At 34.4% G+C, this 15,323-nt stretch overlaps 1 protein-coding gene across 1 annotated transcript in view; it reads right to left on the minus strand.

Moving 5' to 3' along the window:
- Positions 1–15,323, minus strand: part of CEP89 (centrosomal protein 89) — a 25,456-nt gene continuing 10,133 nt past the window's right edge. Inside the window, exons 13-19 of the mRNA XM_035336479.1 lie at positions 14,907–15,022; positions 12,770–12,950; positions 11,967–12,134; positions 11,157–11,298; positions 10,073–10,162; positions 3,674–3,843; positions 1–2,089 (exon numbers count right to left, since the gene is read on the minus strand). Of these exons, the coding sequence (XP_035192370.1) occupies positions 1,858–2,089; positions 3,674–3,843; positions 10,073–10,162; positions 11,157–11,298; positions 11,967–12,134; positions 12,770–12,950; positions 14,907–15,022 (1,099 nt within the window). The 3' untranslated portion in view covers positions 1–1,857. The remainder of the gene's footprint in view (positions 2,090–3,673; positions 3,844–10,072; positions 10,163–11,156; positions 11,299–11,966; positions 12,135–12,769; positions 12,951–14,906; positions 15,023–15,323) is intronic.

A 15,323-nucleotide genomic window follows, 5' to 3' on the forward strand; every position in this document is an offset into this window, starting at 1 on the left:
AAAAAAAAAAACAAAACAGTTTTATTGAACTCATATTAAATAAAAGTGTACACAGTTCTGGTAACTAGAAAAATCAGGTGTTTTCTGGCTAGTTGTCACAATTTTGTGCAACTTCAATCATCATTCTGAAGTACTACCAAAACTTCTGTCAGAGCAGTTGAACATAACTCTGCCTAGGTGCTACCTCCATGGATAGCAGTTAGTGCCTTCATGATAAATATTATATTGCATGATAAATAGATTAAGCAGTGACAGGGAGGAGACTCTGCATTTTGTACCATATTTGGAAAGCCTGACAATCCAGTGTCAATCAACTTTTTCCACTAGATAACCTTTCACTTTTATAACACCAATTTTCAAATAGCATGTAATTACATCTCATTTGATTTGTAATGGCAAGTTGTAAAAGTGCTTAAAGCTTCTTAACCATGTTTGTTGTTCATATCCAGAGTTTAGCATCTACCTTGGGTGACTTTTACAGGCAGTTCACTTCAAATGCTGTCAATGTATGTTTGGGGGAGAATGTTTTACAACTTAAAAATTTTTCAGGATTTTTTTTCAAAATACTGATAAATCTCCAATATTGATTCCTCACGGATCTATCTTCCTGTGAATGAAAATGCCTCAGGAAAGCTAAAAACTTTATAGTCCCTAACAGTCACAGTATGTATTCCTTTTAATATTTAACTTTTTCAACTCTTTTCATTAACTTTGATCAAAGTTGATGAGATGCTTCATATTTCTAATATTACAGAACTGCTGGTCATAGATTGTATTGTTAACATTTTCTGGTTCCATTTAGGTTTTTGTTACAGAAATGAAGCAACAAACAAAAAGGTAGTACACAAAATTGCATGTGAATTCCAAAATGAAAGTCACACTCCATATTGCTTCAATATTGATGTGTAGTATTGTTGAAAAACCTTTATTATGAAAATAAAGACAAATGTGTATCATACGAATCTAAGGACTGGCATTGCTGCAGAGAAAACTCTGGAAAAAAATACTTCTGGCTTCCTGCAAAGGTACTGAATTGGAAGTGGGAAAGACCACTCAATCTGGAGGGAGGACTGCATCCTCTGCCAGGTTCTTAGCCCTTGGGCAAAACTACGATAGGAAACTTGTTGAGGCCTGGGCTCTTTTAAATCTTCTTTGTGGACAACTGTGCGTTCAGGCACCACAAGCTGTCATGAGGATGTTTCTGTCCTGTTTGCTTCATAATCAAATATTTCCATCCATGAGAAAATAAGATTTTTGGCTGGCAATCCAATCTAAGAACATCCTTGAAATACAGAACGTCAGGATGCTTCATCTCCACCAAAGACAACAGACAACACTTTTTTTTTTTTTTTTTTTTCCCAACTTTGGTCACGATCTATATTTTACTTGACAATTTGGGGGGAAATGCCTGAAATTTGCCCTTTAAATTAAAATATATAAAACATATGATAGACATTATCACATGGAGGTTTTCTCTTTTCCTGTTCAGTTGATTTATAGCACATTTTATGTGCTGTTTCTGTGTTAGAACTCCAAGCTTTTTTTTTTTTTTAATTTTGTTAACTAAGTAATTGTGGACTTATGTTAATTTAGAGCTGTACCACATTTTGCCTGAATAAGGAGCAGACTTTTCTTTAAAAAACGAGGTTAAAGTTTAGCCTGGAATTACTCTAATATTGCTGTAGCTGGAGAATGTTGTTGTCATTTTGAGGACTCTTAAATTTATTTTTTTTTGAAGAGGGTAAATGTCCAACTGCATTGTGTTGTTGAAAAAGTCAAATTCATGCACATAGTTCTGTGTTTTTCTGTGATAATCCTATCTTCGGTGATATGTTTAAGGCATCTTTATTCTTATCACTAAGATTCTTGGTGAATTTCATTCTTAGTTGGTGATGGTTTCACATCACAATAGCTAAAATCATGTCCATAAACTAGGTCCTTCTGAGAGACTTCATCCAAGTATGACTCGTGAACTGTGACAGTATTCCACATGTCATTTTTTCCCAGAGATTTATGTAAGAGTTCTCTCATTCTCCTGTTTTCTTTGGATGTGGATTCCCAAATGACTTCAAGTTCACCTTCCACTTTTCTAGAAAAAGAAAAAAAGAATTCTTAATTTTAAAACCACTTTTCAGCAGTATGTAATTACAGTATATGCATAAGCAAATTATAGCATGTATGTATTTAGATGCTTGAAAAGTTCTGATTGAAATAAGTTTTTTTTTTTTTTTTTTTAAAGGATGGTAAATATAGTATTAAGAGAGGACATGATCAGGAGAAAGATTCTGACTCACATAATGCATTGGATTAAGTCTACACAAAAGGGCGGTGCTTATGAGATTCAAATATTATGACCATCTTTGAATCAGGCTCTGTTGTGACTGCAATTCTGCTTCCTGTAATAGGTATGTTTCTGTAATGTGTGCCCCTTTTCTGCCAGATGCCAGGAGTTCTGTATCTTATCCCCTCAGAGGCTAAAAAAAAGTCTGCTCAAACAGACAGTCGGTTCAGATTGTGCTCAGCTAAATGCCTCTTTGTGGAGGCCAAACAGAAACGATGTCGACTTTTGGGTTTGTTTAGTTGGTGGTGGTGAGTGGGGATATGACAGACAGTCCTGAAGGCATTATGTCATTCTTCATATACTAATTTCTCTGACTGCCCTAAGCATAAATGAATTATTTATTGTTTTTCTCAAGAAAAAGGTTACTTGTGAGCATGGCAGCTAACACTGTTTAATAATGCAGTGTATTCTAACCACAGACTTTTTAGTGAGTTATATCTGGTCATGGTTAAGTATTTGGGTTTCCTCTGACTCACTTCTAATATATGTCAAAATACAATCTAATCAGAAAATTGAGATCGCTTGAAGTGGAAAACAAAACCATTGCATGGAAAATGAGCACACATCTTAACACTGTAGAATTCTGCTAGCCCTTTACACAAATTATGCTTGTACTGGGGAGCGGGTAGTCTTTTTGTCCTTCCCACAGAAATGAGCTTGTATATGTTTTTAGTATTTCTGCAACTATATACTTACATAGTCTGTTTAACAGTCTGCTAAATGTACATTTTCATATAACCTGTATTGGGTGTTGTTTAGAAGACTTACAGTACTACATACTATTTTTTTGGAAGTTTTCCAGTGTTTCAGCATCATTCTACTTACAAACTTTGTAGAGCTTCACAAAAGCAATCCTACTTTGGTATTCGGCGGATTGCAATAGCAGTGAATCTGTCATTGTCTTTGAATACCTTTCTTATACTTTGAGAAAAATCTAAAGGTTTAAAGGAGAACCTTAAATATATTTTTTCTTGAATATAATTTAAAATATGTTCATGTTTTGCTTGCAAGCCATACAGGCACATACAGGAAATACCAACAGTTAGAGAACAGTCATAATGCAATTTTTAATATATTAGGTCATAAATGTAATTATTTGAGATACTGTTGTTCAACATTAGGAATGCCAATACAAATCAACAGGGTTTTGAGCTCTAGAGCACAAATGGCATGCCTGGACTGAAGTAGTTTATAGTAAAGCTCGACTGCTGTTCATAGTCTTACAAAAATCACTTAAATGTTGTTGCTTTCTGCTATGCACAGTTGACTGCCCTGACCCCCCTTTTTCCCTGTTAAATCTAATTGGATTACTTCTGCCTATGACTGACTTACCTTTTTTGCTGCAGCACTTCATTAAGGGTTTCCTGTTTGTCTTCCAGCAAACGCTGCAGGTGCTTCAGTTCTTGCTGGTACTGAGCAGTCTTCCCGGCAAATTCTTTCTCCTGCTCAGTCATTTTGAGACTGATATCTCCAAGCTTCCCAGCTGCTTTCTTTTTATAGAGCTGTAAAAATTAATAGGAAAAATGTGATGACAGCAGAAGAACAACTTACTACCAACAAAAGAAGCTGTGAGAGAGTTAGCAGTTTGATCAATGATGTCTTGCTTAAATACATCAGGTAGGTTGCTTACGTGTATGTTTTTTTAACCGATTTGTTAATTTGAAGGCATTACACTTGTATTTTGTCACCTGCCTTAGGCAGGGACACCTACTATATTAGTTTGCTGAAAGCCACATGGTGCTTACCAGCTGTCCAACAGTCATATTTATCCGTGTATGCTATAAAAAGTGTGTTCTGTTCTTTAATCTTAATACTACGAGGTAGAACAGAGCAGCTTCATGTTTTAAAACTTATTACTGTTTCACATAATAGTTCATTCTGTTTACTGATGGTATAAGTCATTTTATGCTTATTGGCAATAATAACCAAATATACAGGTCTAGCGCTTTCTGAAATAACTTCTCCATTCAATTACATAACCATATGAGGAACTAAAAGAATACGGCTTTGTCAGGTGTTGTTACTCATTTCTACATGCTGTTTTCTTCTTGACAGAAACAGACGTTATCCAATGACAGCTTTTTTCCTGTGATTACAAACATAGTGCTTAAACTGTTGTTATATGTGCAGAATGCGATGTCTGACATAGGCTAGAAGAGATTTTTTGGGATGGAAGCACTCAATAAAACTGGAAATACTTTGTGATCCTTTTCACAAGCTGTTTTCAGTTTAGTGCTTGTAAAATGTGTCACTTTAGAATTTCATTTTCAGAAGGTAATAGTAATATTGTTGGCTCGACATGCCTGTTCTTCTTCTGCCAACTGAAGCTGAGCCATATGTACAGAATGGTTGCAAAATCAGTGGGGCACAAAGGGCAAAAGTGCACCATTTCCTGGCCTAACAATTAAAACATGAGACTAGATGTGAGGGATACATAATTCTTATCTTGTTCCTAGGCATGTTTATAACTAAGTTGAGGTAAAATGCATAAGCAGCAAAACTTCAGCAGGATGGCTGACCCTAAACTGCTCCCTGCTCATTTTGGGGAGCTGAGCCAGGCTGGGGTGGTTCTGGGCGCACAGCTACAGGCACTGACAGAACCTTTGCAGCAGCTGCTATATGTGAATTGTTCAATACAGTCTTGTATTATTTTTTTTCTGAAGTGAAGCAGGCAACAGTGAGTAGACTGGAGATTACAATTTGCAGGAAGAAGGGGATAACAGCTGGAAGTGGTACTATTTTTCCTCTATAGCTGAAATGGGTAGTCTGCCCATGGTCATGGCACCATAGGAATATAGGAAGCACCCAAGATGAGCAGTGATGATGGATATAGCAGCTGGGACTGAAGAGGACATAATTTACACTCAAAGTAATTTCAAAAAGGTATGTTTTGAGCACCATATTTCTTTTATACTATGTGTACTGAATTACTTGGCTGCTATTTATGTTGTTCACATGCACGTTTTTCCAGTATAACTCTTGCTTTAAACAGAGCTGGTAAGCTAAACTATTTTCATCTAAAATAAAACTAAATAATTGTGTGAACTGATTTCTTGGTTATATAAAGACTTTTTTTTTTTTCCTTTACAGTTTAGGATTTCTCGAGTTGCTATGAGTAAGAAGTGTTCCCTGTATTCTTTTTTAAAAAAGAGAAAAAAGCAGGAACACACTGTAGATAAAAGAGCCCTGTGTAGAGAGACTTAATCTATTGTCTCAAAGTTAGATCCAAAGCATCTTTCCCAAAGTGCAGATTAACGTTGATAAGAATGCTGTGAAGAAGCACCCTTGTTCCATTCATATGCCTTGGTGTGCGCAACTAATTGAAAGGATGCAGAAAGTAATCTATGCAATGATTACAGGCAGTTCTGAAACAAAAAATTCCTTAGTGTTAAGGAGTTGCTTGGAGCAAACCATTAGCATTTTCTCTTAGCAGTAACTTTGTGCTCCAACTGCAATATGTAGCAAAGTGGAAGGAAAAAGAAAATAGCCAGTCTGTGGGGTAAAGGTACGTGAAAATGTAATCCCAATGGGAGAGGCCAGGTATCTTCAGTATAAAGGTTGCTTCTACCTGTATTTATAAAAATTTTATCATTGATAAAAAGTAATACAAATAGAGATTCAGAATCCATGAAACAACTTGATATTACTTTTTTGACAGTGTGTCTAATTTAAGGATTTTACTCTCATACTGAAGGAGAGGAAAAGATGCCCAAATGATGAACTGGAGTGCAAAATCTGTTATCAGAGTTATAATCTTCACAGTCGTAAACCCAAAGTCTTGAACTGTCTTCACAGAATTTGTGCTAGATTTTTGAATAACATATTACTTACAGGAGGCAGATCTCCCTGCATTTTCTGTCCCTTTTGTCGCCATGACATTGAATTGCATAAAGATGAAGTTGAAGGACTCCCTAGTGATAAAAACATTATGTCCAAACTCCTATTAAAAGAGCAGCATGGAATTCTAACTGTGGTTAAGTAGTTTTAACACCAAAAAAACTTGACTTCCCCAAGCTCTTTCTGTAAATCATCAAACTGTTTAGTAATTATGATTATGGAAGTACAAAGAGACTCCACAAGGACTTCCAGTCAAACTGCTGCCTTAGATTACTATGCTGACCGTAGCATTGAGTCAGCATTTACAAGTTTGCAGAGTAAGCTGGATCAAGATCTCATTTCCAAGCTACGCAGTCATGTGTACCTACAATACCTATGGCTGATTGGATATATTTTTTTTTACGTTGGTTCCCTCCCTGGTGGAATCTATTTACTAGTGATTGAAGAAGTGACCCTAGGTATTGTGGGTGTGTTTTGTTCCCTCAAGTCTTACTGTATGTCTCATGTACAGCTTCTGCCAGTGCCTCTTCCAGAGATTTTGTAACTGCTTTTCATAAAGTTAATATGCAGATTTTTTTAATCAGTTGGTAAATACTTAACTGAACCATAAAATAACTTAATCAGACTTTAACCCTTATGCTATACGCATTTTTAACAGTCTATAACTTCATATAACTAGAAAGCTTTCTGATGATCTCTTTGAGCTTTCTTTTAGCATAAATGTATTTTTGTTAAAGCACAATAATTTGTGTGACTACTAGAGAAATAACAACATGGTGTTGTTTTTTTAACTTTTTTTTTTCTAAAAAGATGATGGCTACTATTGCCTGTTCCCAAAGTAACAGTTTTAGACCACCGTCATGTGAATGAAAACCAACTGTGAAGACATATTTGAAGGTTATTTAAAACAACTGTTAAACAAAACCATTTTTATCAAATGCATGCTCACTGTTAAAAAAAAAAAAAATCAGAAATGCTGCATATAGTATGCTTTAAAAAGTCCCATTGCAAGATAGTTCACGTTATATATTATTAATTAGATAGAAAGAATACCAATGGAAAAAACTTATACATTTGAGTTGAAACTTTCCTGATAATGAAGGGAAATAAAGTTACATTAAATATTCTGCTCCATAACCAGGAGTTTTTTTCAGGTGAGTTCTGAGTTACAACAATTATGACAAACAATCATGTAGTTGAATCTTAAAGGGCCAAGTAAAGAACAATTTCTTTAAGACAGCTTTAATATTTTCATGATTTAGTAAGCCTGAAAAATTGTCTAATAAAAGTCAGTAAAAATGAACCTATTTTCAAAATTAGAATACCAAAAGATGTTTCCTTACTATAATTCCTGAGCAAAAATTATTTTTCTGAATATTTGTATTCAACCTATTTGATACTGTTGATACTATAGAACTGTTCCACTGTTCTATATGGTTGTACTGATAACCTACAAAACATGTTGTACAGCGAATGACTTGTAAGGCTTTCAATAATTGCTAATTCCCAAACTAAAAATGGGTACTTACAAAGAGAAGCACTTAATTTGCTACCTAACTCAAGTGTACACAGTTTGAAATTGATAATAAAGCTGTGTATATTAAACGTCTACATTGTTTTAGGTTTAATTTAAAGCTCAACAAAGGGTTATTGCTAAAAGTCACAAACTGTCACAATTACTGTGTTTAATAACAGGTCTGCTTGATCTTGATTTATTTTGAGGCTTCTCAGGGAAAAACAGCAAAAAACATGGGATTTTTGTTCACTTACTTTACCCAAAAGAATATGCAAAACAGTAACAACCCTGGACCAGAAAAATCAGATCACTTTGTCTGCAAAGCACATGTGACTTCAGAGGGAAGTGATCTAAAGGGAATAGAGTTGCCAGGTTTTTGAATGACAACTGTCTGTCTACAGGGGGATGTGCCATACATTTGCAGTGAAGAATGGCTGTCCCACCTAGTCTTCCTTTTTTCCTTTCCTCCAGTAACATGCAGTGATGTGAAAGAAGCCCTCCAAAATCTTTTGACACATACTCTTTCTGCCATGCACCTGACCTGCACTGTGGTTTTGGAGTAGCTTGTGGACACTGAGATTCACCAAAAGGTAAGCTATGATGCCTTACCTTTTAGGCACTTTTAAGGAACTCAAACCTGTAGGCTAGAAGCTTTTCTCTCATTCTAATCTGAGGACTGTATGCTCTAGTTCATATGATTAATCTTATTTCTTCTCGTTTCTCATTATAATAGCTAAACATCAATGCAGAACACTCCTTTCTAAGACAACAATTAATGTAACACAAACTATGAAGTTATATCACCTTCTCACACAAATGTGTACATTTTAAGTACTATGACCAAAGAAGACAGATTTTGCCTTAATACCTTGTAACAGGTTCACCCTGCAGCTTGGTGCCCAGGACAGTTACTCCAGCTGCAGTTCCCTGAAGCAGCTGATAGTGGTATTCCTCTGGCTGATTAATCAAACTAATGAGATCTATAACCTATTTTATTAAATTAAGTACGAAGTGTGGAATCTTGAAGAATGCTGTTGTTCAGGTTTCATGGTTGCTAGAATTGTGCATGAACTGCAGAAGCAAACAAATCTTCCAAGTAAAGAATTTATTGCCTTTCCCTGTTCCCCTGAATTTTTATTGACAGCACTTAAAGCAGGGGGATGATATGCATTACATACTAGGATTAGAAAAGTCTTCTGATTAAAAAGAACCAAACTAAAAACTTGACAATGTTTGTATTTAAACTTGGGATTTTTTTAAAACAAGCAAAACAAAGGAATACCCAGAACTTCTCAGAAATCACTATAGAGACAACAAAGTAATAAGGCTTCTATTTAGAGAAGTGGATTACTTGACTGGAGGTGTTTAAGAAATTAAGGTGTTCTCAGCAAAATGGTGATTGAACTTTGCTAAAAGTTACAGTTAGTACGATAGCCAAGAAGTACATGATACTTTAAGTTTCTATAAGGTGGATTTGACTGTTTAAATCCTATGCTACACTGCCACAAATTAAGAACAAGAAAGTTTTGCCAGTAGTTTATTCTCACTTTTTCTAAGTAGACTGTAAATAATGTTTTTAAATATTGCTGTTTCTAGTTTCCATTAACAGTTGACGGTGGTTATTTTTTTTTTAAAGGATTTTTGTTTATATGAAAGGAAAAATTAGATTTCTTTGAAGTACTATACCTCTTGTTTTATGTGATACACAATACTGAAAATACACACATGCTTAGAAAACTGTGAGGTTATACCTCAAACAATATTGCTTAAGTGTTTACCTTGAATTACTGTAGCACTAAAGATATTAAAACATAAGAGTTTCAAATCTATTTCACACTAAGCATTGTCATAATGCAGTTACACGCTATGCTTTGTATTTGCTTAGATAATCCTGAAGATAACCTGTGATCTTCTAGGCTAGATGACTAGCCTAGATGATTGAACATACTCTGAGTTTCTAAATTGCCTTCCCTTTGGTCACATAAAAGTGCTGTATATTCAAGATATGTTTTTCACTTCTTCTAAATATAATTGCAAAGGATTTCATGTTGAAACATTAGCAGAGTGACAAAAAAAAATAGAATAATTGGACTACATTACTGAGCAAAAATTAGAAGTGCTATTTGATTTGTATTTAATCATTTTTACAACTTGCATAATTTTCTGAGTGATGTTGTTAATGCAGTGACCTATTAGACACACAATATGAAAACAAAATGGAAAATGTCACTTAAAAAAACTGATGATCCATTTCATTTTAAAATAAATCATAAAATCAGTGCTTTTCATAAAAACACTGACATAGATTTACTACTGATTTCTCTCATTTAAAAAAAAAAAAAAATTTACAAAATACATAGGTTAGAAATACTGCTTACCTTAACTTTTTCTTGCAGTCTTCCTAAGCGTAGACTGCCTTCTACTATTTTGTTTAGAACACCATGATTTTCATTTTCCAAACACCTGGCCTGCAAGCATATATATCAAATTACATACATCGAAGACGACAAATCTATTCTGTTTTGAGTCTTAAGAACCAAGATGGAGAAAGAATCTTAAAAATTATGCTAATAATGTCTAATTAATAATTTATTAAGTGACTGTGAATATGATCACTAACAAAATACCTTGAAACAGTTCTATTTTGAAAGGATCATAGATATTAATACTGCAAACCAAACCAATTCTGCATATTTATTTACAGGTGTGTGTATGTATGTTTAGGGATTCCATTTATATAGATGACCCTACAGGTCAGAATCAGTCTTCTCGCAGAAGAACCCTCAAGGCAGGGGTTCGTGGCAGGAATTCGGCATGTGGCTTACAAAATGCTTTTGGCTTATCCCTGCTTCCATCACTTTGTAAGTAGTGAATTTTAAAGTAGGGAGAATTATAATAGACTTTTATTTAGATGTCATGTTCAGTATTGTCTCTTAGTAATAATTAGTGCCCGGTTCTAAATTCTCCCCTTCCCCCCTTTTAATGTTTTCTAGGTCTCCTCATTCAAAACCTTACCCCCTTATCTGAGTACAGGATACCTGCAATCTAGCTTTCCGGCAAGGTAGCTTTCAAGTTCAGTGATTTAAATTAGGGACAGGTTGTTCAGATCCAATTCTAGCATGTAGCAAAGGAAACTGGATATTTTAAAGTTTTACTAACATGAGACTATTTCAATAGAATAGGCTCTCAGAGTATTTCTGCTATTAACTCAGACAGAATTAATTTAAATAAAAACAAGTGAAAAGCTTCAGAAACTAGAGTACATATTTTTAACCACTCTACATAAAATAATCTTTTGTTGCTTCTATCCTATTTGCAAACATTTAAACAGCTCAATCAACTGGAATTATAGCTTTCTTTTACTATTAATTTACTAATTTACTGCTATTAATTATTAAGAGTTTTTTCTAGTAGGAGGAGAACTGAAACATCAATTAAGCCATATTAATTAAAGGTAATTACCAAAAAAATAAGGTGATCACGTTCCTGAGCTATCTTCTCCACCAAACCAATAAGGTTTGTTAGATAATGATGGGCTGCAACTTCTTTTTCTGTTGCTTCTTCCAACTGCTGTTTCAAAAGACCTATTTTCTTCTTTAATTGCCTATAAAATTAACATGAGACCCTTCAGATTGGAAACTAATAATGACATTAAGGAACTTGCACTGTAGGTACATATCAGCTTACACAAGTCTCAAAAGCAATCAAGTATAGCGTTAGAGCCAGTATGTCTTTAAGTATTTCAAGTGCTGGAAGTATCATTGCCCATAACTTTTTAAATAATATGCTGTGTGAATAGCAATTATAGCAGATATTCAAAAGAACACTTTCTGCAATGGCTACAATTTTCTTAATTTGTAAGAAATACAAATATTTCTTAAGAAAAATAACGATTATTTTTACTTTTGAAAGGTTTGTTCTACCTCTGAACCACTCATGTGCATGAAAAGACCTGCAAATACTGGAATATCCTGTTCTTCAGGTGAATACACAAATGATTAATCATTATAGCTAACTACTGTCATTGAAGGTATATTCTTAATTTGCATGTAAAGACAAAAATGTCTATGAAAACATAAAAATTTAGCAAAATTATTCAACAACCAGGCCAAATAGGTGTGACAAAGATGTATTTGAGGAAACATGGCTGCTTTGCAGTAGGTAGAAATGACGCTGGGATGTGAAAAAAAATATTGTTAAAGATATTACTGCCATGGTATTTTTTAGAATTTGAGAAAATGAAAATGTAATACAAAGTGAAAAAAGATAAACCTGTTTGTCTTTTGTGTCATTTCCATATCAGCTTCCAGGATCTTCCTGTCAGCCATGAAGTTATTTTTCTCTAAAAGCAATTTCTTGTTTTGAGCTTGCACTGATGCTATCTTTCCCATTAGGTCTTCCACCTCAGAGCGCTTTTTCTCCTGCTCCTGTTGTAAATGGCTGCAAAACCAACCACACAGTACACATGTCACATATACACCTGCTTCATTTTAAAGACAAATTATGGTAAGACACTTGTTAAAGATATGAAAAGGTACATTGCTAATGTTCAGTGGTGTCAAAAAGTGGTATTGCAATCTGATGATGTATCAAATCATGAATGAAGCATAATATAGAAAAAATAATAGTAGTCCTGTCTGCATTTGATATAGTTTTAAATTATAAAATACATCTTTTAGTCCAAATGCATTCCTTTTATATTTTTCCCTCAAAGAAATTACTAGCAATTACTGTAACTTTTCAGGAAGGTCTTGTACCAAGAAACAATAACTTCAACTATGCTAGGCCTGGAAGCAAACAAATTTACAGGAAGTCTTTAGAAAAATGATACCTTATAAAGTATACTGCATCACAGTGCTTCTGTTTCTTGTCATTTTCATGCCTCTAGTGTTGGGATTTACTTCTAGAATTATAGTGTTTTTGAAGTACCAACTTTTCTTTCTACTTTGATAGTTACCTTTTCTAGATAAATTACTGGCATACTCCTACCTACAAAGTGATGTATGCATGTTAGGATCTACTTACGTGAATATTTTGCAGAATTGTTTCTCTATGCACATTATACAAACTCATACCTTTTTAAATCATTCACCAAAGCGAAGTGCTCCTCTGCTGCTATTCTGCTATCCAGTTTTGCTTTCAGCTCTTCACAAGTAGTACGTAAAGCTTCCAACTGCTTCTGGTACTCTTCTATCTGTTCTTCTTGACTCCGTTTCTTATCTTCTAAAATTATTATCTGTTTTGTCAATTTTGAAGCTTTTGGGAGGGGAGTAAAAAATGGTTACAGCATAGTAATAGTAACAACTAATTCAATCACCTAGTAGAACTCCAACTAAACCAATAATACATTAATTCATAGTTGTTCAAAGCACTCTGTGACAATGGATTTCTCTTTTTTTAAATCCTAATCAGTTTGGATTCCAAATCCTAACAGTTTGGATTTTGTCTCAGTTTGTTTTGGAGAAGTACCACATTTTTTTCCACAGTTAGGCAAAGAGTTCTGTTATGAGTCTGATTTTCACTGAAATCTGCCTTTCCCCAATACAAATCAGTAAATGTGAAATTTCAGATAGTATCTAGACATAATTATTTTCTGAATGGTTTATGGTGGGTTAGAAGAGATTCTTAGAGGATACAAGAATTCAAAGAATCCCTTCTGATCTCTAGCGCATTCTAGTGGTGGTATCAACATAACTCAATCCTATAAAACATCAACCAAGAAATTCAGAAGAGGACGCTGCTACCCACAAAACTATGTTGAGCAAAGAGCCAACCAAAAGTCAGATTCAGAGCTACCTACAGCTAATATCTCTTTTGACTGCAGGTAACTCAAACAAGGCCACACGTCTGTTTCAGAACACTTTCCTTTCTAACACTCACATTCTTTCTCACAGAGAAAGAACGCAGCTCAGTGTATTTCTAATACTGGTAGTGATAATTTGTTCTTTTTTTTTTCCAGGCAGAATAATCTTTTTTAGTCTTTAGAAGTGCTTGGAAGGTGAGAGATCAGATTAAAGGTATTTTCTGTTCAAGAGGCTTTAAACTCAAGACTACGTCTTTTCAGGGCTATGAGCTGTTTGCTCAGTGAAGCATCATTTTGTGCTGAAAAGTCCTTTGACTCATTTTGATTAATTCAGGAAAAGAACCTGAAATCAAATGTGACTTTTGTAGCCTAGCAGATAGGACACATCTACAGAGGGTGCAGTTTCTGTTCACCAATCCACAGATTCTTCCTATAGCATGTATTTCAATCACTTAATACACTGCCAAAACAGGTAAGGTCAGGCTCTTGCTTCCATGTGAGAACTACAGCAATAAATAATAAAATCTGTCAGTCTAGTAGGAATTTTCTGTCAATTCACAACAGATCAAGCTATTTTGAGACATGGAAAGCAGAACACTTGATTGGGGGTATTGTATTCTCTCCATAAGCTTTATATTAATGATACATAATTACATGTTTTTCAAGGACATCCTAATCTGTGAATTAAGATTCACAGAATTCATACCTTCCATGTTGCTTTTTAAACAGTTAACCTTTACTAAAAAAGTCTTCCTTTCAGTGTTAGAATTCTAAAATGTAACATGTCTGTCCTCTTTCTGATATACAGTCAGAAGTCTATTAACAAGAATTACCCAGAAGAATTTGCTCGTACAAAACATAACCATTAGTAGAAAAAATAATATTTAAGAACTTAAATTCCTTGTAGGCATTCAGTGTTCTGAAATCAATTCAATGTCTAATAAACAGCAATAGATAACCAAACTGATCCATTACTTAACAGATAGATGTAAATTTAAGCAGCATCATGCTACTTATGATATAACCAACTACATCTTATTAGCCATAAACATGAGTTACAAAGCAAGAAGAAACAGACAGCCTAAATCAAACATTTAAATAAACGAATGCTACCTCACAAATATCAACCTGTATAAAGTTAAGGTGCTCTTAAATTAGGAAAAGAGCCAAAGGTACCTCTGTTTAACAGCTCACAAGTTATACAGTTAAAAGTGATACTGACATTCCTTTTCATGATCAGCTGACAATCAGAGCTTGACTTCATAGTAGTCTTACCTGCATTCAGCTATTGTAGGCATGTATCAAGTTGTTGTAAAAAACCAAAACCACCACCATCACCACATAAAACCTGCAGAACTACGTACAGTGTAAAATGTGTAGTTGCCATGACCAGCAATTCAAGCACGTACCTTCCTGAACATGTTGTTTGTGACTATCTTTTGCTTTAGCGTGTTGAATTTCGAGTTGCTCCATCAACAACCTATTTTCTTCCAAGACCAGTGTGGCCTGAGTTTGTAGCTGATGCCTGCAATAACAAATAGTTTATAAATAAATTAATTCTAATATTAACTTATGTCCAAAGGAAAAAACAAAACAAACACCATTGATTTCCAACAGTTTAAAGTTTATCATATTTGAACCCTTTTCAAAAAGGAATGAAAAACCCTTAATAGAAAGCTATCTCAGAATCCAAAGTAAGCTCATTTAGAGATACGAACTCTCAACCCTCAATACACAACTTATCTTTAAAATATTTAAATTTTTTGACTAATTAAAGCAAAAATTCACTGTGGAAAGAAGGAAAGATACCTATGAGTGAATTAAAA

The sequence above is a fragment of the Oxyura jamaicensis genome, chromosome 11 (assembly GCF_011077185.1).
Source record: "Oxyura jamaicensis isolate SHBP4307 breed ruddy duck chromosome 11, BPBGC_Ojam_1.0, whole genome shotgun sequence".
NCBI classification, from domain to species: Eukaryota; Metazoa; Chordata; class Aves; order Anseriformes; family Anatidae; genus Oxyura; species Oxyura jamaicensis.